This window comes from Phacochoerus africanus, chromosome 3 (assembly GCF_016906955.1).
Source record: "Phacochoerus africanus isolate WHEZ1 chromosome 3, ROS_Pafr_v1, whole genome shotgun sequence".
Lineage (NCBI taxonomy): Eukaryota > Metazoa > Chordata > Mammalia > Artiodactyla > Suidae > Phacochoerus > Phacochoerus africanus.
The window spans coordinates 189,958,662-189,984,950 of NC_062546.1; the positions used below are offsets into that span (position 1 = coordinate 189,958,662).

At 42.8% G+C, this 26,289-nt stretch overlaps 1 protein-coding gene across 1 annotated transcript in view; it reads left to right on the forward strand.

Annotated features, from left to right (window-relative positions):
- SGPP2 (sphingosine-1-phosphate phosphatase 2) overlaps window positions 1-26,289 on the forward strand; it is a 140,478-nt gene that overhangs the window by 86,519 nt on the left and 27,670 nt on the right. The window contains exons 3-4 of the mRNA XM_047773623.1: window positions 12,708-12,887; window positions 16,081-16,170. Of these exons, the coding sequence (XP_047629579.1) occupies window positions 12,708-12,887; window positions 16,081-16,170 (270 nt within the window). The remainder of the gene's footprint in view (window positions 1-12,707; window positions 12,888-16,080; window positions 16,171-26,289) is intronic.

A 26,289-nucleotide genomic window follows, 5' to 3' on the forward strand; every position in this document is an offset into this window, starting at 1 on the left:
TAGGGATTGCATTGAACCTGTAGATTGCTTTGAGTAGTATGGCCATATTTATGATATTATTCTTCCAACCCAGGAGCATGGATTATCTTTCCATTTCTTTGACTCCTCTTTAATTCCCTCGACTAATGTTTTATTGTTCTCAGCATATAAGTCTTTCAACTCCATGGTATTTAATTTTGGGGGAGCAATTTTAAAAGGTATTATGTTTTTATATTCCTTCTCTAATATTTCATTATTAGTATGCAGAATTGCAACCAATCTCTGAATGTTAATCTTACATCCTGCTACTTTGCTGAATTTGTTGATCAGTGTGAGTGGTTTTTGTGTGGAGCCCTAGGGTTTTCTATGTATAGTATCATGTCATCTGCATACAGTGACGATTTTACCTCTTCTCTTCCAACTTGGATCAGACCTCAATTCTAACCCCCATAGATCTGCCATCCACAGTTCCCACTTGTAGCTACATGCATTTATTTGTATTTTTTAAATTATAAATGGGATCAAAATGTACGCTTGCTGTTTTCATTTAACAGTAAATCTCACAAGACTTTTTTAATGGTTGCATAATTTAAACAGTATCCTGTCGTGAACATTTAGAGTTGTTTCCAGGTTTTGTGGTTCATTAGTTGTTTGAAGGAAAGTGGGCTTATTGCATGATTTTAGCTTTTATACATGCTGTACATTTCCTAAGACTGAAGATACCCATTTCCTCAATGGTGTCCCTTTGGATGGGACAGCTGTCCAGTGGCGGTGAGTGCAGGACACTGTCCCAGGCTTCTGCTGGACTGTTCATGCATAGAATGGTATGGATAAGATTTTGGCAATTTTCTCATCAGATGTGACATCCTAATTTCTTAGCCCCAAGGGCAGTCAGATGACCTCTAGTGAGTGTTACATGGACCTAATGGGTTAGGATCATAGAATTTGGATTCTTTAAAAACGGGTATCTGGCCTCAGTAATAATTGTCATGCCAGATGGTGGGACATGGTGAAAAGACCATAGGATTTGGAATCAGAATGAAATTCAAGCCCACTTTCTCTACACTCATTGTATTATCCTTAGGAAAACATTCTCCTTCCTTCTTCCCAGACTAGGAATTAAATCTGACCTCTGCCATAGCTGCAGCAACACCGGATCCCTTTAACTCTCTGAGCTGGCCAGGGATCAAAACTGTGCCTCTGCAGTCACCTGATCCATAATCCACTGCACTACAGGGGGAACTCCCATTCACCTCTAAATCTCGATTTCCTCATTTGTAAAATAGGAATTATATGAGCATTAGAATAATGAATATGAAAGTACACCTTAAAAATCACTGCACAACTATTAGGTATTATTTACCCCAAGTCCTTCTTAATAATGAAAAGAAGGCTCAATTGTTTTATTTATTTTTTAAATTTATTTTTTTGTGCTACGTTAGGACCTCACCCACGGCATATCGAGGTTCCCAGGCTAGGAGTCTAATCAAAGCTGTAGCCACTGGCCTACGCTACAGCCACAGCAACACAGGATCTGAGCCACATTTGTGACCTACACCACAGCTCACAATAATCCCAGATCTTTGACCGACTGAGCAAGGCCAGGGATCGAACCTGCACCTCATGGATCCTAGTCAGGTTCATTAACTGCTGAGCCAGGAAGAGAACTTCTCAATTGTTTTAAAGTAACTTCCCTGAAGCTATACCTATGACTCAGTTACTAACCTTTGTACTTTTAGTGTTTGTCTTCAAAAAATTCAGCAGCAGATCTGATCTTGAAAAACGGAGCATTAGAAAGAATAAATTGTCACTTAGTAATTTTATTTTTCTCATCTGCCATTTGTGCTTGTTATTGTTATTTTTGTTTTTTGTTATATCCATTTTTACAGAACTTGGAATATGCCAAGATCTGTTTGCTGATAGTCTGCTGTGATTTATGTTGTTTGCTCTGTAATTTCTTTGTTTTGGTGCTTCAGGCATGGAATGAAATTTTATTAGTTTGAAATTACAATTTCTTGTCCCAGTGATTCACCAACCCCCACCCCAGCCAACCCTCCCCAAACACACACAAACCCACATGACACACACTGTAAAAGGACTCTGAATTTTAAAAAAGTAAATAAAAATAATGGTACAAGTCTGAGGGGACATTCACCAATTGAAAACAACTTTTTACACTGGGTAGTAAGGAGTGGTCTCCAGAATGTTCCCAAATAACCATAACAAAGAACTGCTTTTAATTCACTCCCTGAAGCCAAATAGGCGACCACAGAGCTGTGTGTATTCCAGGGAGGAAAATAAAAGACTGAACACTGAGTAAATATAAAGGCAGGCTAGTGCAGTCAGGCTCTTTTTTGTAAAACCGTTGATCTGCAAAGCCTCCACAGCTAAAAATTGCTCTTAAAACAAATCCCATACTCATGCGTTTGAATAGGTAAATTTCCAGCCGCTTTCTCTGTGTCATGTGTGGTCACCACCTCAGAGCCCTGTAGAGCTGGTGTTTGGAGCAGAGTTGGCCAGGACTTGTGAAGGAAACATTAATAGCAGTCAGAGCTGCTTCTGTTGAATCAATATTTAAAGGCATTGGCAATAAACATTTTGGAACAGAAGACTTTAAGGACACATAGAAGAAGTATTTCAGAACCATCTCAATGCCTGGTTTCTCTTTCTTTGCCTTCGATACAATTCATATACCATAATATTAAGAATATAATTGAATGGCTTTAGTATATTCATGAAGTTGTGCAACCATCACTGCTGTCTAACTCCAGAACATGCTCAATTCCCTAAAAAGAAACCCTATATTCACTAGCGCTCACTCCCCATTCCCCATCCCACCCCAGCCCAAGACAACCACTAATCTACTTTCTGTCTCTATGGAGTTGCCTATTCTGAACATTTCCTTGAAATTGAATCATGCAGTATTTGTCCTTTTCTTATCCAGCTGCTTTCACTTAGTTTACCCTTTTCAACGTCCATCCATGTGGGAGCATGTATTAGAATTTCATTGCTTTCCATGGTAAAATAATGTTTCATTATAAGGATATAACCCCATTTTGTTATTGTTTTTTTGTTTGTTTGTTTTGGTTTTTTTCTTTTTTATTTATTTATTTTTCTGCCGTACAGCATGGGGGCCAAGATACACTTACATGTACACATTTTTTTTCCACCTTTTGTTCTGTTACAATATAAGTATCTAGACATAGTTCTCGATGCTACTCAGCAAGATCTCGTTGTAAATCCATTCCAAGTTGTATCCTATAACCCCAAACTCCCAATCCCTCCCACTCCCTCCCTCTCCCCCCAGGCTGCCACAAGTCTATTCTCCAGGTTCATGATTTTCTTTTCTGTGGAAATGTTCATTTGTGGTGTATATTCGATTCCAGTTATAAGATATCATATGGTATTTGTCTTTCTCTTTCTGACTTATTTCACTCAGTATGAGAGTGTCTAGTTCCATCCGTGTTGCTATAAATGGTATTATGTCATTCTTTTTTCTGGCTGAGTAGTATTCCATTGTTATACCCCCATTTTGTGTACCCATTCATCAGTTGATGGACATTTGGGTTGTTGATAAACTTTTTGGCTATCATGAAGGATAATGCTAAGAATATTCATGTACAGTATTGAGGACATATGTTTTCAGTTTTCTTGGTTATGTACCTAGGAGTGGAATGGTTGGGTGTCTGGTCTTTCTTTTTCTTTTTAGGGCCACACCTGCAGCATATGGAAGTTCCCAGGCTAGGGGTGTAATTGGAGCTGCAACTGCCACAGCTACAGCAAAATCAGATCTGAGCCACATCTGCAGCTTATGGTTAATGCCGATCCTTAACCCACTAAGTGATTAAACCCGCATCCTCATGGTCACTATGTCAGGTTCTTAACTTACTGAGCCATAATGGGAACTCCTGTCTAGTCTTTCTTTATCCAAGTTACTTCTCATGATAGTAATCTGAGAAGAAGGAGAATGAGCTTAATTCAGAAGAATTAAGGATGGATAGAGAAGCTGTGGTCTTTGGGTTAGGTCCTGTTATTCTCTAGAAAGATAAAATGAATTCCTGACTTTTTAGAAATCCATGGATAGACTATAAATCCCAGTGATTCACAATGTTTCTGCCCCATGAGATCTAAGGAATATCTTACATCCCTGTTAGTTAATCGCTTGCACTCTCATTTCACCTTAGTAAAGTGGGCTATGGGTGTAGCCAAAAGGGAGAAAGATGTTGGAGTTTATCAACATTGGTGTGTGTTTTGGGGGGAAATGTGGGGGTTCATTTGAAAAGAGCCTCTTGGTGCTTCCTCCATCCTGCAGAGGGTTTAGCTTTTATTATAATAAGAATGGAGCCTTCACCTAATGGGGAGGAGGATGCTTTGGTAGGAGGAGGGGGAAGCCAACAATCTCAGAGCATAGATAGTGATTGTATAGCTATTTTTTAGGGCCGCACCCACTGCATATGGAGGTTCCCAGGCTAGAGGTCCAATTGGAGCAACAGCTGCTAGCTACACCACAGCTCACAGCAATGCCAGATCCTTAACCCACTGAGCGAGACCAGGGATCAAACCCGCAACCTCATGGTTACTAGTCGGATTTGTTTCTGCTGCACCACAGCAGGAACTGTGTGGCTATTTTTAAAAATCCCGTGACTGCTTTAGTAAAGTTATTTCAAGGATCTTCTCTTTTCTATACTACCTAGGTTTTATTTATCCTGGCATAAAGACTCAAGTCCTGTTCATCAGAGCTGTATTATACACTGCAAAGATGTCATTTTGAATTGTAGCAGCAAGGAAGGAGCCCCCCCACACTAAGAGAAAAAGTGCTATTTTCTCTGCTCACCCTGATGAGTCCAGCCATAACTTAGGGCCATATCCCAAGCTGGAAATTCTTCCACCTTGTAAAGACGCATTTCATTTTGACAGCATTGGTTCTTTAGAAAAGCTTTTTGTCAGCTTGGGTTCAACAGCAGACTATCCAGAGAACCGGATTTTCTTTCTGCCTATAAATGAATTAGGGAAGAAATAAGCAAGTAGGCTAATTCCTCATCATGAAACACTACGGGGGCCCCAGCACCACCAGCACCATGCAGGGGACACAGCTGGGTTGCTGAGGCGTTAATGAGCTATAATTGCTTCCTGTCTTGCCTCCCCATGGATTTTTGCTTTTACACATAGGCCTTGGGGGACTCAGCCCAGAGGAGCGTGATGGATGATGGAACTTAATTTGGTCCTTTTAGGTAGAAGGGCCTTTCAACAATATAGAGCAAATTCTTCCATTTAGGGCAAACCGTAGTGAGTTAATCATTATCCTCTTTAACTGCGAACTAAATGGAGAAATAGTTCTGTTCTGCCATAGTACTCTTTTTAATAGAGTAGTTTTAGGTTCAGAGCAAAATTGAGCAGGAAGTGTAGAGAATTCCCATATACCCCCTGCACCCACACCTGCATATCCTCCACCAGAGTGGGATGTTTCTTACAACCACTGATCCTACACTGGCCCCCAAAGTCCTTTATTTCCATTAGGGTTCACTCTTGGTATTGTACGTTTTATGGGTTTGGACAAAGGTGTAATGATATGTGTTCACCGTTAGAATATCGTGCAGAATAGTTTCAAAAACTCTGTGCTCCACTTACCCGTGTCCCCACCCCTGGTGAACACCAATCTTTTTACTCTCTCCATAGTTTTTGCTTTTATCAGAATGTCATATAGATGGACTTACACAGTATGGTGTCTTTTCATGTTGGCTTCTTTCATTTGGTCATATGCACTTAAGATTCTTTTCATGGCTTGAAAGCTCACTTCTTTTTGTGCTCTGAAGATGACTATCTGTGACCCAGGAATTGGGCCCTCATCAGATGCTGAATCTACCCGTGCCTTTATTTTGGCCTTTATTCTGCAGAACTGTGAGAAACAAATCCCTGGTGTTTATAAGCCACAGAGCCTGTGAATGGTGGTTATAGCAACCCAAGCTGATGAGACAACAACTTTTTAAGATGTGATCGACATGAAATAAACTGTACATTCTTAGTTTTATTGAGGCATAATTAATTCACATACTCTGCAATCCAGTCCCTTAAAGTGTGTGTACACATATTTAAAATGTACGACTTGGCACATTTTGATTTTAGGGGCACATACCCCTAAAATTATCACTTTAATTAAGAGAGACATCCATCATTTCCAGAAGTTTCCTTGTGCCCATCTATGATTTCTTGCCACTTTTTCTTGCAACTACTGATCTGCTTTCTGTCCTAAAAAGTCGTTTCCATTTTAAGAATTTTATATAAATAAAATGATATGGTAGGTACTGTTGTTTGGTTTGGTTTTGGCCTGGCTTCCTCATTCAGCCTTAAAATCTTAAAATCTAAAAATCATTTTTAAGATTCATCCAGGCTGTAGCATGATATCTATAGTTCACTTTTTATTGTTGCTGAGAATTCCATTGTATGATTATACCACGATTTGTCCATCTATTCACCTGTCAATGGAAATTGGGTTGTTTCTAGTTTGGAGCTCTTACAGAGAAACTGCCGTCAACGTTCATGTACAAACTTGGTGTGACTTATGTTTTCACTCTTGTGGGGAAGATTTTAGGTTGGCATGGCTGGATTGTATGGAAAACACATGTTTTAGGAGTTCCTGTTGTAGCTCAGCGGTATCAAACCCGACTAGTATCCATGAGGACGCAGGTTCGATCCCTGGCCTCACTCAGTGGGCTAAGGGATCCAGTGTTGCCAGACTCATCTTGGATCTGAATTGTTGTGGCTGTGACGTAGGCCAGTGTTTGCATCTCTGATTCATCTCCTAGCCAGGGAACTTCCATATGCCATGGGTGCGGCCCTAAAAAGACAAAAAAAGAAAAACAGAAGCCATGTGTTACAACTTCTTAAGAAACTGCCAGGCTGTTTTTTCCAAAGTGGGTGTATCATTTTGCACCTGCCCCAGTGTTGTGTGAGATTCCAGGTGCTCTCCATCCTCCCAACCCCTGACATGGTCAGTCTGTTTCATCTCAGCCGCTCTAATAGATGGGTGGTTGTGTGCCTCACAGGTAAAGTTCACCTTCACTGGTCCTAACCAGTGAGTTGCTCCTGCCGCATACCACCCAATATCACTTCTCTAAGTCTTCCTCAGGCTGTTCTTGCAACCTGGGTGCTTCTCTATCCCGCCCTCATCTCAGTTAAAGAGCCTTCCTTTAACATTCAGCCTCAGTGCGCATGTCCTCCCCCCACCCCCCAGTTGAACCAGAGTCTCTCTCTGCATATCGACATACCCACAGAGCTCTAAAAGGAATTTTTTTTCAACATGTATTTGCACTATGATGAGACACTCTGTCTGCATGACCATTTTCCCTACTCAAAGAGAGGCACCTCATACAGGCTGGACACGTCACGGGCCCACTGGAATGAATGATGAGTGCTGTGGCAGACACGGGACTCGCTACCCTGTGAGCGGGACTCTTCCCTACAACTTGTTTTGTTTTGGGTTTTCTAAAAATCTCATCAACACACTTTATTCAGATATTGCCAATTGCCAATGCTGACTTTTGTTGTTGTTGTTTTTGTTTTTCTGATTCAGGAGCCAGTTCAGGCTTATGCCTTTCATTGCATTTGTGTTGTTGTTGTTGCTAATTGAAAATTATTGATCGGAAACAGTATGTTGCTATGGTAATATTTTTATAGATAGAAAACCATTGTCCTTGTTCTTAAAAACATCCCTTGGGCAGAGAAGGCAAAAGATAAATGAAGTCAGAGAACCTCGGGAACTTTAAGGAAATTAAATTTTGCCAGAATGACGGTTGTCCGCTCTGTCTTCCCTTTATGATTTTAAAGTTTCCCATCTGAAGATTTTAAGTATTTTTAAGTGAACTAGAGTTAGTCTTTATGCCCATAATATGTTTTTATGTTGAGTGGAGAAGGGGCAGGCTAGAGAAAGGTATCTAAGCATCTTCTGAGAAATTCTTAGTAGTCAGTAATATCTTCAAGTTTTTCAGCTCCCCAGATAATGGTTTTTATAGGTTCACAGGAGGGAAGCAGAAACATAAAAGGGTCAGCTGCTTTCTAAAACAGTAGTTCCTGGTAATAAGGTGATGCTAAAAAGGTTAAGTTTCAAAGTCCGATTAGAAATCACAGCTATGGAATTTGGAGTGATTGTCACTGAGGCTTTAAAGCCTGTGGATTTGGCCTGCTGTGCACAGACAGTGGTTCTTGATTTTTTAACCCAGAGCAAAGTGGCAGCAGAGCACAAAAACATATGCAGCACCTTCTGGGGGGATACTGCATGTGCTGGGATAATGCTCAGGAGTCACCGGCAGCTAGATAAGTTAAAAGAAAGCACCAGAACGTGGGAAATGCTAAAGCAATCTGGCTGACTAATCAAAAGTATTTTGAAATAGTCCTTCATAGTGGGTTCTGTTCCAAAGCAAAGTAACTCCTTCCATCATGAGCTAAATAAAGCTCCAGTCAGATCAGTATGATCATGGTTAAGATGAGAAGATTTATAATTAAAGCCCATGACAAAGTGGCCTGCACAGGAAAACGGTATAAAGCCATGCTTCTCAAATTCTCATGCACGCAGGAACCACACCGGAACCTTGTGAAAATGAAGGTTCCAGTTCCGAAGGTCCAGGCGGGGGCCTGAGTTTCTGCATTTCATTTATTTATTTATTTATTGCCTTTTTAGGGGCCACACCCACGGCACATGGAGGTTCCCAGGTTAGGGGTCCAGTCGGAGCTGTAGCCACTGGCCTATACCACAGCCACAGCAACACGGGATCCGAGCTGTGTCTGCGACCTATACGGCAGATCACAGCAACACCAGATCCTTAACCCACTGAGCAGGGCCAGGGATTGGGCCAGGGATCAAACCTATGTCCTCACGGATGCTAGCCAGGCTCCTTAACTACTAAGCCACAACAGGAACTTCCAAGATTCTGCATTTTTTTTCCCATTTTTTTTATTACTCAAATGAATTTATCACATCTGTAGTTGTATAATGATCATAACAATCTGATTTCACAGGATTTCCATCCTGCAGCCCAGGTACATCCCCCCACCCCCAAACTGTCTCCTCCAGAGACCATAAGTTTTTCAATGTCTGTGAGTCAGCATCTGTTCTGCAAAGAAGTTCAGTCTATCCTTTTTTCAGATTCCACATGTCAGTGAAAGCATTTGATGTTGGTGTCTCATTGTATGGCTGACTTCACTTAGCATGATAGTTTCTAGGTCCATCCATGTTGCTAAAAATGCTGGTATTTCGTTCTTTTTGATGGCTGAGTAATATTCCATTGTGTGTATGTACCACATCTTCTGGATCCACTCCTCTGTCGATGGACATTTAGGTTGTTTACATGTCTTGGCTATTGTAAATAGTGCTGCAATGAACACTGGAGTACATGTGTCTTTGCAAGTCGTGGTTTTCTCTGGATAGATGCCCAGGAGTGGGATTGCTGGATCAAATGGTAGTTCTATGTTTAGTTTTCTGAGGCATCTCCATCCTGCTTTCCCCAGTGGTTGCACCAATTTACATTCCCACCAACAGTGTACTAGGGTTCCTTTTTCTCCACACCCTCTCCAGCACTTATTGTTTGTAGACTTTTGGATGATGGCCATTCCGGCTGGTGTAAGGTGGTACCTCTTCATGGTTTTGATTTGCATCTCTCTAATAATGAGTGATGTTGAACATCTTTTCATGTGTTTCTTGGCCATCCATATGTCTTCTTTGGAGAATTGTCTGTTTAGATCTTCTGCCCATTTTTGGATGGGGTTGTTTGTTTTTTTGGCATGGAGGTGCAGAAGTGTTTATAGATTGTGGAGCTTAATCCCTTGTCAGTCGATTTACTTGCAAAGATTTTCTCCCATTCTGTGGGTTGTCTTTTTGTTTTGTTTAGGGTTTCCTTTGCTGTGCAGAAACTTTGAAGTTTGATTAGATCCCATTTGTTTATTTTTCTTTTTATTGTCAATACTCTGATAGGTGGATCTGAGAAGATGTTGCTGTCGTTTATGTCAGAGAGTGTTTGGCCTATGTTTTCCTCTAGTAGTTTGATAGTGTCTGGTCTTATATCTAGGTCTTTAATCCATTTTCAGTTTATTTTTGTGTATGGTATTAGGGAGTGTTCTAATTTCAATCTTTTCCATGTGGCTGTCCAGTTTTCCCAGCACCACTTATTGAACAAGCTGTCCTTTCACCATTGTATATTCTTGCCTCCTTTGTCATAGATGAGTTGGCTGTAGGTACGTGGGTTGAATTCTGGGCTTTCTATCCTGTTCCACTGATCTATATCAGTGAACAAGCTGTCCTTTCTCCATTGTATATTCTTGCCTCCTTTGTCATAGATGAGTTGGCTGTAGGTACGTGGGTTGAATTCTGGGCTTTCTATCCTGTTCCACTGATCTATAGTTCTGTCTTTGTGCCAGTACCATGCAGTTTTGATGACTGTTGCTTTGTAGTATAGTCTGAAGTCCGGGAGCCTGATTCCTCCAGCTCCATTTTTCTTTTTCAGGATGTCTTTGGCTATTCTGGGTCTTTTGTGCTTCCAAACAAACTTTAAAATATTTTGTTTGAGTTCTGTGAAAAATGTCCTTGGTAATTTGATAGGGATTGCATTGAATCTGTAGATTGCCTTAGGTAGTATAGTCATTTTGATAATATTAACTCTTTCAATGCACGAGCATGGTATATCTTTCCATCTATTTGTGTCGTCTTTGATTTCTTTCATCAGCGGCTTATAGTTTTCAGAGTATAGGTCTTTTGTCTCTTTAGGTAGGTTTACTCCTAGGTATTTTATTCTTTTGGATGCAATGGTAAGCGGGATTGCTTCTCTAATTTCCTTTTCTGCTTTTTCATTGTTAGTATATAGAAACACTGTCGATTTCTGTGTATTGATTTTGTATCCTGCGACTTTGCCAAATTCATGGATGAGCTTTAACAGTTTTCTGGTAGAGTCTTTAGGATTCTCTAGGTATAGTATCATGTCATCTGCAAATAGCAATAGTTTTACTTCTTCCTTTCCAATTTGGATTCCTTTTATTTGTTTCACTTCTCTGATTGCTGTGGCTAGGACTTCCAGAACTATGTTGAAGAGTAGTGGTGAGAGCGGACATCCTTGTCTTGTTCCTGATCTCAGCAGGAATTCTTTCAGCTTTTCACCATTGAGAATGATGTTCACTTTGGGTTTTCCATATCAAGATTCTGCATTTTAAAGTAGCACCCAGGTGTATGGATCCTGCCTATCCTCAGACCACACTTTGAGCTGCAAATGCAAGGACTTAAGTAAACAGGTTGCTCCTTCCTCTTTTATAACAAGTATTGAAATTGTCCTGTGAAGCTCTCCGACAAAGTAAATAAATCTGATATGATATGAGAAAAAGAATGTATGTATACGTATTGCTGGGTCACTTTGCTGTACAGCAGAAATTGACACAACATTGTAAGTCAACTATAATAAAAAAACAATTCTGTAATAAAAAACGATTACAGTCCTCTTCTTCTCAGGAGGGTATAGAAATCTATTCTGATTTCTTTCTTTTTGGGGGTGGGGGGGGCAAACCTAAAGCATGTGGAAATTCCCAGGCCAGGGACTGAACCGGCACCATACCAGTGACCCAAGCCACTGCAGTGACAATGCTGGATCCTTAACCTGCTATGCCACAAGAGAGCCCCTCAATTCTGATTTTTTTTTTTTCTATCTTGTGCTTCAAAGAAAAAAGAGAAAGGGATTTTTTTCATTAATGGCATCATGAAAAAAAAAATAATTGAAAAAATTCCAGATTGAGTTGTGTTTATTTTAGGGTTGAAAATAGTCATACCATTCATTATATAATGCTCCTTATTACTGAGTAAATTTAAATTCTCCATCGACTAACCATGGCATTCAAAATATTTTAAACCAGAAGTTCCATAAGAACAGTGACTTATTTTATTAAAACTTGAAAATAAAAGCTGTCTGATTTGAATATTAGATTGTCTTTTGTCCAGGACCATTCCAGAGGTATTACTGTGGTACTTGATGGCACACATTTTGAAGCCAGACTCCTTGGATTTGAAGCCAATAAGTCTTACCACTTACTGACTATATACAATCGTTTACTCATCTGTAAAATGGATCTACACTCTATAGACATTATTGGATTGAGTTCGTATTTGTAAAGCTCTTAGACCAATGTTTGGCACACATACATGCTGTATAAATGTTTGTTAAATACATGACCAAAATAAATAAAACATGTTAGTGTCGTATCTTAGTTGCCCATTGAGCCTCTGAAATCCAGAAGGCCTGTTTCCCTCTCTCTCGCTCTCTCTTTTCCTTTTATGGTGCATCTGCAGCATATGGAAGTTCCCAGGCTAGGAGTCAAATCGGAGCTGCAGCTGCTGGCCCACACCACAGCCCCAGCAACTCAGAACTGAGCCACATCTGCGAACAACACCACAGCTTGTGGCAATGCCAGATCCTTAACCCCCTGAGCAAGGCCAGGGATCAAACCCAAGTCCTCAGGAACACTGTTGGGTTCTTAACCCACTGAGCTGCAACAGGAACTCCCTATTTCTCTTTTTACCAGGTAAGCTGTCATCCTACAAGACAGCTTGGTTAGAAAGAAAGGTGTATCAACTACAATGGAAAAAATAAAAATCATAATAAAACAAGAAATAAAGGTGATTTCAGCCAGCAAACTGGAAAACTCAAAATAAATTCATAGAACCTAGGAGTTGACTCATTTCTGCTCCTTTTTTTCTGCAGCTGGTGATGTATATTGGCCAGGTGGCCAAGGATATCTTGAAGTGGCCCCGCCCCTCCTCGCCTCCCGTGGTGAAACTGGAGAAGAGGGTGATCGCAGAATATGGGATGCCATCCACCCATGCCATGGCAGCCACCGCCATCTCCTTCACCCTCCTCATCTCCACCATGGACAGGTACCAGGTGAGGCGGCTAACTCCTCTTCCTCCTACGTGACCCTATCCATACTGTGAGGCAGCAAACAGGGGCTCCGCTCCAGTATTTTTTATTTTTAAGGACTTTGAGGCTTATGAAATAAAGACCCAAGAACTACAACTTGTTGAGGAGTCAGTGACAATTTCTTTATAAATGGAGTGGCCACAGGGTTTAGTATCCAAAGCAGGTTGTGCCCGAGAGTAAAAGCGGACACCATGAATCAGGACAACAGCACCACAAGCATAACACACACTGTCTGGGAATCAGGGTGTGTGGTCTCCCCCTTCAGAAAGCATTTGCACCCTGAGCTCCCCGACTGGATGGCACTTGAACCCATGCTGTCATCCTCTCTTTGCACCGGACGCGAGGAGTTTATGATTCTCGTAAATGATCCTCCAGGGCTGAGACGATTTCACTAAATCCTCCAGCCAGACTCCTGCAGCTCAGGGCAAGATAGAATTTGTGCCATTAACCCCCAAGGATGTCTCTGGTTGGGGCTCAACCATTATAAGTAATCATGCCGTATTTTCTAGAAAACTGTCTAAATGACAGATTAATAAGTGGTGGAAATGGAAGAATTTGACTTAATATCTGCTGAAATGCCAAAGACAGTAAGACCTTTTAAAAGTTATGTTGTTACTGCCATGAAGATTGGTTTTCTCTGATCTGAGAACTCTTGCTATGATTTTGTGATTAATTTCAGAAATTTTACCTTTTACCTATTGGAAAATTTAGATTTCATTAAATCTAGCAATCTTGCATGTCAATGACAATATTTTTTCTCCTGTCCCTTTACCCTAGAAACCCAACGACATCCAGGTTGTACAGAAATGGGAGAGTCAGCCTGATACAGGTGGAAGAGGACAAGATTAGTGTCAGGTCCTGGCTTTACCTAATTTCCACCTGGTCACCTGGGGTTCAACCTCAGTTCCTGAATGGGAAAGGGACAGGTATAGGATTATATCCAACTAGGTGTAATCTCTGGTTGTAACTTCAATGGCATGTCAGGATCAAACAACGTCCGAGTTCCCCAGTACTGTCTGGGTTAATTTAATGCAGATTTCTAGGCTATGTCATACCCCATGCTATCTGCCCCAGAAGGACACTGTGGACCCAACCCTGGTCCCCATCAAGCCACTATCAGCATCCAGAGAAACCTGTGAACATGCATCTCTTAAGAAAAAAAAAAACAGCAAGTGGCAGCTGACTGCAGGAAAGCAACAACAACCTTTTATACACTCATTTTAAGGCCACCTGGACCTTCTTAAAAATTTCTTTGCAGTTCACATGATACAACAGTTTTCTTAAAGCCTGAGTTGTTATGGACTTCTTTCCTAGTTAATTTTTTTTTTTTTTGGCTGCCCCAAGGCATATGGATTTCCCAGGCCTGGGTTCAGATCCCAGCCACACTGGTGACCTACGTGGTAGCTGTGGCAACACTGGATCCTAACACGTTACTCTGGGCCCGGGATCGAACCTGCGTCCTAGCTCTCCCAAGACACCACCAATCCTATTGTACCACAGTGGGAACTCCCCTAGTTAATTTTTAATGGTAAATATATTTAGCTATTCACATTGTTTACTCATAAGTAGCTCTAAAAGTAGGTTTATTTATATAAATGTGTGTTCAGGCTAATACCCAAGCTCTAATTTCTGAATGCATTAACTCATTAATTTTTAACACTTTTTTGATTAAAATCAGAGACCTAGTTAATGATCAATCTTAAAAGATGAGCCACAGGTGTGGCCATAAAAATAAAAAAGGAAAGACGTTCATGTGTTGTTCCAAGATGTTACACTGCAAAAAACAGGCTGGGTTTAGACTCAGAAGACGTAGATTCTGGTACTGGCTGTGTGACCTTGGACAAATCACTGCACGTCTCTGAGCCCTGGCTCCTGGGAGGATCAAATGGGATGATTAATGGGCATGCCTCTTTGTGCTAAAGCTCCATACTCGTGTAACTTATTGTCAGGATTCAGGGTTTCCTCATTTGTAGAATGGGGTTAATAATGGAATCTATTTCATGGGGTTGTGTAAAGATTAAATGAGAGAGTGACTATGTAGCACTTCACGTCAAATCGACAGCTCTCTATCATCTTTGTTCTTATCACTGTGGAAGAACACTAGGACTTGAAGCAATTGGAGGTATTTCTACGACTGGTTCACAGGAAGAATATCTATGTGCTGCTTATATAACTCAGCATTAACCAGATTCCTCCCAGCTGTTTTTATTACTTATCAACAAATGTTGAGAGTCAGTGAAGTCTGGACTTCGGCCTTGACATCTGTACAGAAATATACCCACCCGTAGCCCTGGGCCATTGTTCCCAGGCTTCCTCAAGAAGACAGTTCAAGCTTTATCATCACAGTGATGGGGAAGTGGCTGGTGGACTTTGAAATTATAGCACTGTCCATGCACCTTGCCGCTTGGAAATATTGGATATTTCACAAGTTTAGTCTAAGAATGGGTAGAAATAAAAAATGACTTACTCCAGAGTTCCCATCATGGCTCAGCGGTAACAAACCTGACTAGTATCCGTGAGGATGCAGGTTCAATCCCTGGCCTTGCTCAGTGGGTTAAGGATCTGGCATTGCCATGAGCTCTGGTATAGCTGCAGACTTGGCTCAGATCCCACGTTGCTGTGGCTATAATGTAGGCTGGCAGCTGTAGCTCTGATGTGACCCCTAGCCTGTGAACTTCTATATGCCTCAGGTGTGGCCCTCACAAGACAAAAAAAAAAAAAAAAAAAAAAACTTAACTAAAACTTCCAGCCCAATAGCTCTGGTCATCATTCTTAAAGTTCTACTGGGTCTTGTTTGCATGTCAATATGTTGTGAAACTTCCTTCAATAACTATATTCCTAGGCATCGGCCCCTTCTCTTGCCTTAGTTTTCACATTTTTCAGATAATATTAGATCATCAGGCTGCTGGTCTGGGGACTGTGAGATTGAGACTAGCAGGGAGTCCTGTTCCTTCGAGGGCATCAAATTGTGTGTATCTGGGGAGTTCCCTAATGGCCTAGCAGTTAGAGATTCGGTGTTGTCACTGCTGCGGCTCAGGTTTGATCCCTGGCCTGGGAACTTCTGCATGCTGCAGGCACAGTCAAAACAAAACAAAACAAATGGTGTGTGTCTGAGCATCATCTAATGCCATTGTTTTCTCTTCCCGCCCCACTTCAGTATCCCTTCGTCTTGGGACTGGCACTGGTCGTGGTGTTCTCCACCTTGGTGTGTCTCAGCAGACTGTACACGGGGATGCACACCGTCCTGGTAAGGCTTCGTGGGCAGGTCTTGGGGTGAGTGTACGAATGAGAGTGTAGTTGGTGGGTCAGTATGTTCTTCACACTATATGTTTGTAATGCTATTTGCATAGTAATTATATTTCCCATCAGGCCAGTGAATTAAGTAGTTCTATCTTATGGCACATGTATAATAATATGTAATGAATCATTAAGATAATATCAAGGAGGAGTTTCCTTTGTGGCTCAGCGGAAATGAACCCAACCAGCGTCCATGAAGATGTGGGTTTGATCCCTGGCCTTGATCAATGGGATAAGGATCCAGCATTGCCATGGGCTGTTGTGTAGGTCGAAGATGCAGCTGGGATCTGGCGTTGCTGTGGCTGTAGTGTAGGCCAGCAGCTGTAGCTCTGATTCAACCCCTAGCCTGGAAACTTATATATATATGCTGTGGGCGCAACCATAAAAAGACACAAGAAAAGAAAATATCAAGGAGGCTGAGCTGCACTGGGTCCTTATAACTTTAAAGATTGGCTAGAATGGCAACAAAGATGCAGGTCATTTTTCATGCTGGTTTACTGATGCTGCAGCAAAGCAGTGCAGAAAAACGCCCAGGGTCCGGATGGTGAGTAAATGGATGAAGCTCTCCACTCAGGTCTTCATAGACACAGGCCTGAAATTTGGGAATCTCAGCTGCTTTTGCAGGATAAGAATCCCATTAGCTTAAAAGAGCCCAGAATCATGGGCTTTTTGAAGAGCTGTCCACCTTTTTACCATATTAGGAATTTTTTTCCAGGGCTGCCACAATTAGCACAGTTAAAATTACTCAGTTCTGTTTCCTAGTGTACCAGCCAGCTGTCTTGGTGTTCCAGAGCATAAGGCTGGCCATGGTTTACCACGGGCACTATTTATCATCATAATTGGTACAAGAAAGATTTCTTTAAAAAGGAACAGGCCCTGGCTAATTGTGCTACCTTCCATATGATGCTCAAAATCTTCATTAGCAAAAGATCTCAGAGGGAAAGACCAGCCTTCACTGGCCCTCTTGTCTCTCCTTCTGGTGCCTGATATTGGTCCCCCCGGGGGGAAAGTGACAAGGATGGGAGGAGGGGCAGAAAAGGTGAACAGATTTAGGGAAAGAGTTTGTCGGAATGGGCAGAGGTGGAGAGCAGGGAGGATGTAAACCCAGAAAGAAAGTTTATGGCTGCGGAAGCATCAGAGAGCTGTATCACACTTTCCTCTTAGAGGAACAAGGGTTTTTTTTTTTTTGTCTTTTTGTTGTTGTTGTTGCTATTTCTTGGGCCGCTCCCGCGGCATATGGAGGTTCCCAGGCTAGGGGTTGAATCGGAGCTGTAGCCACCGGCCTACGTCAGAGCCACAGCAACGCAGGATCCGAGCCGCATCTGCAACCTACACCACAGCTCACGGCAACGCCGGATCGTTAACCCACTGAGCAAGGGCAGGGACCGAACCCTCAACCTCCTGGTTCCTAGTCGGATTCGTTAACCACTGCGCCACGACGGGAACTCCAGGAGGAACAAGTTTTAACTCCAAGGAAGGCAGGGAGGTGAGTGGAGTCAGGGGTGGGCCTAGCGTGAGGAAAGTGAGGCACGGAACTGCAGGGTCACCGAACAACTCAGGAATCAGGATAAATGATTTTAGTTCAATACTTTAACAAATCAGAATCAACGCCGAACTTTTCCATGGTGAACAAGATAACCCACGTTTGAAACAAAGTCCAGCTGTGACCTTGCATTGGTATGATCTTGCTGATTCGACTCATCTTGATCCTGGAGGGTTGCCTGAGTGCAAGGGGGCCCCCGATCTTGAAACCCTGACAGGAGCAATTAGGGGTCAGGCTTATCATCTACCTACCAAGACCCGTTCCTGCCACCCCCATCCCGCTGCCCAGTGCGTCTCATGGCTTCTAAGATGAAAGGGGGAAAGGAGAGGAAAGCATTCTCAATTCGCTACACCCCTGCTCCTCATTATAAAGAGGTTCTCTCCAAATACATCCCCAGACTTAACTCTGGAACGAAGCAGAACTCTTTTGAGTGTTCGGGTATTTATTTCTTTTATCTTGGGCTACTTTTTAATTTCCACAGGTTTTAATAAAAAATGATCTCAGGACTGCAGGTTAAAATTAAAACCAAAGTAAACACGAGCATGTGGAACTGCAGACATGAATAGAGGGCACAGAAAACCCACCTCCATAAAAATCCAGCTACATGGCTGTCTTTAGTTTTTTTTTTTAAAGTGGGTCCTGCGATGGGAAAGCAGAAATTTGTGGGGAAGATCATTTAGGCCTCTCTCTGGGATGCAAGGAATGGGGCCCCCCACTCATTTGAGAGCATCTGTCCCAGAAGGAACTGGAACAAGGGGCAGTAGCAACTATTCCTGCCACCCCCAACCTCTCCACCATCATCGTCCAGGACTTCCTTCACACAGGTGATTTTGTTGCATAAAGATCTGAGACCTTGGAGTTCCGGTCATGGTTAACGTATCCAACTAGGAACCCTGAGGTTGCGGGTTCGATCCCTGGCCAGGCTCAGTGGGTTAAGGCTCGGGCGTTGCCATGAGCTGTGGTGTATGTAGTTTGCAGACGAGGCTCGAATCCCGTGTTGCTGTGGCTCTGGTGTAGGCCGGCGGCTACAGCTCTGATTAGACCGCTAGCCTGGGAACCTCCATATGCTGCGAGAGCAGCCCAAGAAATGACCAAAAAAAAAAGACCAAAAAAAAAAAAAAAAGATCTGAGACCTTGACTCAGGGCCAGGTCCAAGTCAGGTTCCAGGGCCAGAGGCGTGATGGCCCAGGGTCTGATGGTACGTAATTTCTAGTAGCAAGAAGGGCATGGTTGGTTTTAATAGCAAGACAAAGTTAAGTGATGCATCAGCAGTCATCCTCATTTAGCAGCAACTGAATAAGCTTCTGCAGGGTGACAGGCTTGGAGCTAGATCTGGAGGATACTGGGGTGAAGAAAACCTCCCTCACCTTCCTGGATGTCCGAGTCTGTTGGTGGAGACAGACCTACCAGCTGCTGGTTACTGGCTGTGATGACTATTGTCATCAGTATGGAGCAGCTGGACCAGGCCAACCAAGGTGGCATGCCTCTCCTCTGGACCCCTCACAGTCCCCAGGGACTGTGACACACAAGTGGTTCCCAACTTTGGCGGCACATTCAAATCCCATGGGGAAAAAAAAAAAAAAAAAAACACAGGGATGTTTGGACACCTGTGTTCATAGCAGCGGTATTATTCACAATAGCCAAAAAGTAGGAGCCATCTGAGTTGTCTACTGATGGGCAAATGGATAAATAACAGGTGACACAGTCATACCGTGGAAAATTCCACAGCCTTAAACCGGAAAGAAATTCTGACGCACGCTGCAGCATGGATGAACCTTGAAGTTTGTCATCATGCTAAGTGAAACAAACCAGTCACCAAAGGACAAATACTTTATGATTCTGCTTATAGGAGGTTTTTAGAGCAGTCAGATTCACAAAGTCACAGAACAGTAGGTGGTGGCCAGAATCTGAGCGGAGGGAGAATGGAGAGTTAGTGTTTGATGGGCATAGAGTTGCAGTTTGGGGTGATGAAAAAGTTTTGGAAGTGGATAGTGGACATGGTTGCACAACAGTAAATGTACACAGTACCCCTGAACTGTACACTTAAAAATAAAGATAGTAAGTGTTATGCTATTTTTTTTAACCATAATAGAATATATCGTGTGATGAGCATCGGTGTTTTTTCGAAGCTCCTCCGTTGATTTTAACGTGCAGCCAGGGCTGAGAACCATTGATTAGACTGTTCTTTAGTATCAGCCTGAACAAAAGAAGTGGAAGGAAGGTGGAGCCGGGTGTTGTATTGGCGCCCCCTGTGTCCACATCGTGAACTGCTCTAATCGCCCACAGCTAGGAAGCTCACAGAACGTTCCTGTGACTGCCTGCTTCATGTAAATGGTTCTCGCTGCGGAAAGAGGAAGAGCAATTTCTTAGGGTAGGAATTTGCTTATCTCGCCCCTTAAGAAATCCCTCCTGTCAGAGGTGAGTGGTTTGCGGTGACGTCAAGCTTCTGGATGGGCTCCAGCTGACTCCTGGGCAGGCATGGATGAAATACGCGGAGGCGTTGAAACTGCACAGCCTGTCACTAACTGGCCAAACCGTCTCTGGCCTGGCTTCTGTCTATGGAGACGCCCAAGTACAAAACACCCCAGCCTATCTTCTCCCGTCCCACACCCACCAGCCAGGGAATCACCAAGTCAAATTAATTCTGACTCTTAAAGATATTTTAAAACTGTCCTTAAGCCACTGCCAGGATATTGTTTGCAAATCTGAGGAGGCTCTTCCATGTCCGGAGTCCTTTCTCCATCTCCTGCCGAGTGTGAAGGATGACACAGCCCCAACTGGGGACTTTGGAGGAATCCACCTCGAGAGAGATCGGCGCGGTTGATAGCAAAACACAGAATGAAAAGTGAGGACCCTTATGACATGCCAGAGCTGCTATTTGTACAACACCTGGGGCCACCCCACCTTTAGGCTGCCTATCGCTTATTGCTCAAGCTTATTTTTACTGAAAGCTTACACTTGCCATAGAAAAAAGCATCTTAGCCAATGATGTATAGAAGCAATTTTTTGGTGTATAATATTTTTTTTAATTGGTTATCGAAATTTCCTTTTAATTTCTTTTTTTGTTTTGTTTTGGCTGCCCTGTGGCACAGGGAGTTCCTGGGCCGGGGATCAGATCTGAGCTGTAGTTGTGACCTCTGATCCTTTAACCCACTGTGCCAGGCAGGGATCGAACCCGTGTCCTGGCAGTGCAGAGACGTGGCTGATGCTGTTGTATAATTTCATGTTTTCTTGGTTTGAAAAGAAAACCAATTACAGCCAGCTGCAGGGAGCAGGGAGAAAGAGAGGGTTGAATATCTTGAAAAGGTGGGGTAGCCCATGGACTCCCACACAGGTGGGGCCAAGCAACTAAGCCTCATATATGTCTTCCCCTCCCTTTATTTTATTTTATTTTTTTCTTTTTTGGCTTCCCCACAGTATATGGAGTTCCCAGGACAGGGATCAGGTCCGAGCCGCAGTTGCAATCTAAGCCATAGCTGCAGCAACACCGGATCCCTTAACCCACTGTGCCAGGCCAGGGATCAAACCTGCATTCCACCGCTCGCAAGACACTGCCAATCCTGTTGTGCTATATCAGGAACTCCTTCCCCTCCCTTTAAAATGCCATTGTGCACTAAACCCAGCTCCTGACAACCTCTCTCTCAGACCCAAACCTCCCCTTCGAGACGTGAAACTTGGATTGCACTGGGCACTGCCCTTGGACATGGAAGCTTGGCAGGGGAATGGGGTCACAGAGCAGAAACAGGACCCTGGAAGTCCCCTTGTGGGGTGCAAAGGCAGTGCTCAGAGAACAAGAACTGGGAAAACAACCCAGTGAGTTCACAACAATGGAGAATGCCCCAACTCAGGTGGTTACCACATGCATGAGTCAGGACGCCTTGAATGCAGACAGAAACCAGCTCAAACTTGCTTAAGCTTGAAAGGAAATAGATTGGTTTTCATAAGCTCAGTGTAGAAAGGGCAGAGGTGCAGGTGGCCTCCGGGAGAGTGGGGCCCCGGGTCTAGATCTTTGTTGGCATCTCCTCACTCTTTCTCAAGGTCATCTCTGCATCTCTCCACCTGGTGGATCCTTGCTCTTGGGCTGCCCTCTCTCTGAGGTGGGACCCAGGGCTTAAATTTTTCCTGTTTTTCTCCTGAAAGGATCCCAGTGGAAGACTTTGGGAAAAACTGGCCTGGCTTGAATTATGAGCCTCTTGTTGTACCAAACACTGTCCAAAGAGTACAGGGGATTGTGACTGGACAAGCTGGGTCTGGAGCCCGCCTGTGTGAGGCGGGGCTGTGATTGGCAGTGATGGTTAGGACTGGGACTGGCATGTGAGAAGGATTCTTCTCCGAAATAAAATCTGTTGCCAGAAAAAGCTGGCAGGCAAAGCACCAGTGATATACTTTGTAATTGACATCTTTGCATTTTCCTACTGTTGTATTTGTGCCTTTTCCTGTACACAGTATTTACATTGCGTATATTTGTGTTTGTGGGGAAAGGAGGACTAGAGAAAATCAAGACGGCTGATGGGGAGTTCCTGTTGTGGCTCAGCAGGTTAAGGACCTGATGTGGTCTCTGTGAGGGTATGGATTCGAGCTCTGGCCTTGCTCAGTGGGTCAAGGATCTGGCATTGCTGCAAGCTGCAGTGTAAGTCACAGATGTGGCTCAGATCCGATGTTGCCATGGCTGTGGCGTAGGCCTGCAGCTGCAGCTCTGATTCAGTCCCTGGCCTGGGAACTTTGCAGGTGTGGGTATAAAAAGAAAAACAAAGAAAAGAAGGGAAAAAAAAAAAGAAGGCTGATTCTACTGTTTCTGATGCCTGAAATTAATCAACTTCTACAGAATTGACTTTGTCTTTTAACTGATAAAGTAGTCATCCCTAATACATTAACAATTAAATTAGCCAGAATGGTTGTTGTTGTTTTTCGATTAGTGAACTGATCTTCCATTATTTTGAACTTGAATTAGCTGAAATACTGCTCTATTCTATTGCCCCTAAATTGTTTGATCTCTGGATAATTATATAGATATTAGGTTTTATTTGCTCACTCATTTATTTTTTCCCCTAAGTATTGCTTTAGTTTTGGTTAGAGTTGGAGGATGTTGAAAAGGTTTCTCAAATATTAAATTATCTGCAGACCACACAAAACAATGTTCTGGCTTTGGACTAGAGCATTTTTGGTGTGTTTTTTTTTCAAATTCTTTGAACCTACTTTTAAAAAAAACTTACTTCAAACTGCCTTACTTAATATAGAGAAGAAAGCTAATTATAATATAAATTGTACCCAATAAAGCTCTGCTTTGTTATACTCTGTCGGATAAGTTAGTTACTGAGATAAAAAGGGAATTTGGTTGTGTTTCTAAGCATCAGTCACCACATTATTATGTCCATTGTTTTCTTTTTACCTTGGAGAGAAATATTTTTACCCTTTCATTAAAATAGAGGATTATTTCTGGTTTCAAAAGTAATAAATACTCATGGTAAAACACTCACCACCACCTCACCCCCCGTTTTTTCAAGTTGTTGTAGTGTGTGAGTGGTTTTTTTGTTTTGTTTTGTTTTTCTTTTGTCTTTTGTCTTTTTAGGGCTGCACCCATGGCATATGGAGGTTCCCAGGCTAGGGGTCTAATCGGAGCTCCAGCTGCTGGCCTACACCAGAACCATAGCAATGCCAGATCCAAGCCATGTCTGCAACCAACACCACAGCTCATGGCAACGCTGGATCCTTAACCCACTGAGCGAGGCCAGGGATCGAACCCACAACCTCAGGGTTCCTACTCAGATTCATTTCCGCTGTGCCATGAAGGAAACTTCTGTGTGAGTATTTTTAAGACCAAATAAATTGATATTAGTCAAACCACCAGAGGAGGCATTTGTAGGATAATATACAGCCATTTGTTAGGATAATACAAAGGGAAACCATTTTATGCTTTTGTAATAATTGAACCAAAGTTAGGATTTCACACAATTTCCAGAAAGAATTTATGGTATGTATTCCTAACAACAAACATAGGCAAATTAATTTTTTTTTTTAAATCTTCTTTCTCAGTGCTGTCTAAAAAGCCCCAACTGGGGCACAGTTTTCCATCTGTTCTGTGAGTGCCAGGTGCGTAGGCTACCGGAAATGCCCTAAATCCAGGAGCGGGGGCTGGACTGAGCCTTGCATAAAGCCCACAGAAGATGTACAAAGACCAGTTGCCAGAGCCCCAGAATCAGGCAGAGCAGAGGTCCCTCAGGGCAGTGAGCCAAGCCATAAAGTACTGAAGCAGGCGTAGTCTGGGACTGGGCCAGTTTGCCTCAGACCAGAAGCCACTCATGTCCTTCCTGCTGCAATGAAAACTGCGCGGCCTCTAACATTCTGTGATCTGGAACATCAAATGCTCTTCCCTCCAGTGGGGTGTATGGTCTCTCTCTCTCTCTATCACACACACACACACACACACACACACACCAAGAGTGTGACAATTAACCAACAATTAGCCTGACTGGAAGGGAGGCCAGAGAACTCTCTGAGCCCAGTGACTGGGAAGCCAAGACAAATGGACCAGGTCTGCAGATGTAGAGGTGGTGCCTGGAGAATGAGTTGGGCAGATGGGGTGGCCATGGGGACACATGAGTGCTTGTATATCCCAAATTGCTAAAGAGGGAGGTCAGGTACATGCTTAAAGCCCAGATTGTTCTGAGATTGTACTGCCTTTCCCCAAATACATGAAGATGAGCACGGTCAGAGACGGAGCACAGATCTGAGGTGTAGCACTACTGTGGGTTGCATCTGTGCTCTAGTGAGTCCCAGTTACTGATAAAATATGAGTAGGGGATTGGATTAAACCTTCTGTAGGGAGTTCCCGTCGTGGCACAGTGGTTAGCCAATCCGACTAGGAACCATGAGGTTGCGGGTTCGGTCCCTGCCCTTGCTCAGTGGGTTAATGATCCAGCGTTGCCGTGAGCTGTGGTGTAGGTTGCAGATGCGGCTCGGATCCCTTGTTGCCGTGGCTCTGGCGTAGGCTGGCGGCTACAGCTCCGATTCGACCCCTAGCCTGGGAACCTCCATGTGCCGAGGGAGCGGCCCAAAGAAATAGCAAAAAAAAAAGACAAAAAACAACAACAAAAAAGAAACAAACAAACAAAAAAACCTTCTGTAGAAGCCAGTGGCTATGTTTCTTTTATTAGGTTCTTGCTTTTGGGATCTTTCAGTGTGCTACAATCTCACTGAGGGGTGAAGTTTTTCTGTAAGCTTTTATATTATGTGCTTCTTATTACGGAAAGAGGACTGTCTTCAAAATGTGTTTATGAAATAAATTTTTGTTAAATGAATCAGACTTTCCTTCCCACTTAGTTACATGATTTTTGTTTGGTTTGGTTTTGGTTTTGGGGCCACACCTGCGGCATATGGAGGTTGCCAGGCTAGGGGTCAAATCGGAGCTACAGCTGCCGGCCTACCTCACAACTACAGCAGTGCCAGATCCGAGCCATGTCTGTGACCTACACCAGAGCTCACGGCAATGCCAGATCCTTAACCCACTGAGTGAGGCCAGAGATTGAACCCACGACCTCAAGGTTCCTAGTCAGATTCGTTTTCACTGTGCCATGACAGGAACTTCTACATGATTTTTTAGGAAGATTCTTTGGCCTCTTGGGAAAATACATACACAAATTTCTGCCATAATACTCTCTGCTGCTGCTGCTGTGACATTCCTGAAAATCTTGACACACTCTGGCACTTTATATTTATTGCAACTCTCTTGGTTGTTACTAATTTGTCCTACTAGTGGAACAAAAGGAAAGAGAGATGAAATGGTTTGTGGTGATTCCTCAACTAACCTTTGAAACTGGCAAGTAAAGTTTTATTTCTGCAGCAAATCCAATCATAGGAAAAAATTCAATCTAGTTCAATAAACTATTTACCTTCTTCAGAAGGCAGATGCACCCCTTAGAAAAGAAGAATCCTTTGTGTTTAATATCAGTGGTTCACAGCCCTGAAGGCAGAAGCAGATCTAGTGTGTTTCAGGCAAGCAGACTTTGCTGCCTAAGCCAGGAAGCCTTCTACATTCTGCGTGCTGTCTCAAAAAACATTTGGAAAAAGTAGAAATAAGATGTAAGTGAAATTTATGTAAACATAAAATGGAAAAAGATCTTTCTTGGCATGCTATTAAATGCATAATTCACAAAAGGAAAGATTAGAAGACATATAAAAAATTTTATATTTTTTTGAATTTTATACATTTTTTAAAAGCTGCTATGTATAAAAAACTGAAAGTCAACATTAAAAGCATAAATGTATTTAGTGATAGACAAAGGATTAATGTAAGGCATCAATAAGCAAAAGCCCCAGCATACCAATAGACAAGAACTGGCAATTCCCAAAAGAAGTAAAAATGTCCAGTAAACATAAGGAATGATTTCCACCTATATTTACAAGGAGATATAATTTTTTGGGGCCACACCCATGACCTATGGAAGTTCTTAGGCCAGGGATCAAATCTGAGCCACAGCTGCAACCCACACCACAGCTGCAGCAACACCGGATCCTTAATCCACTGTG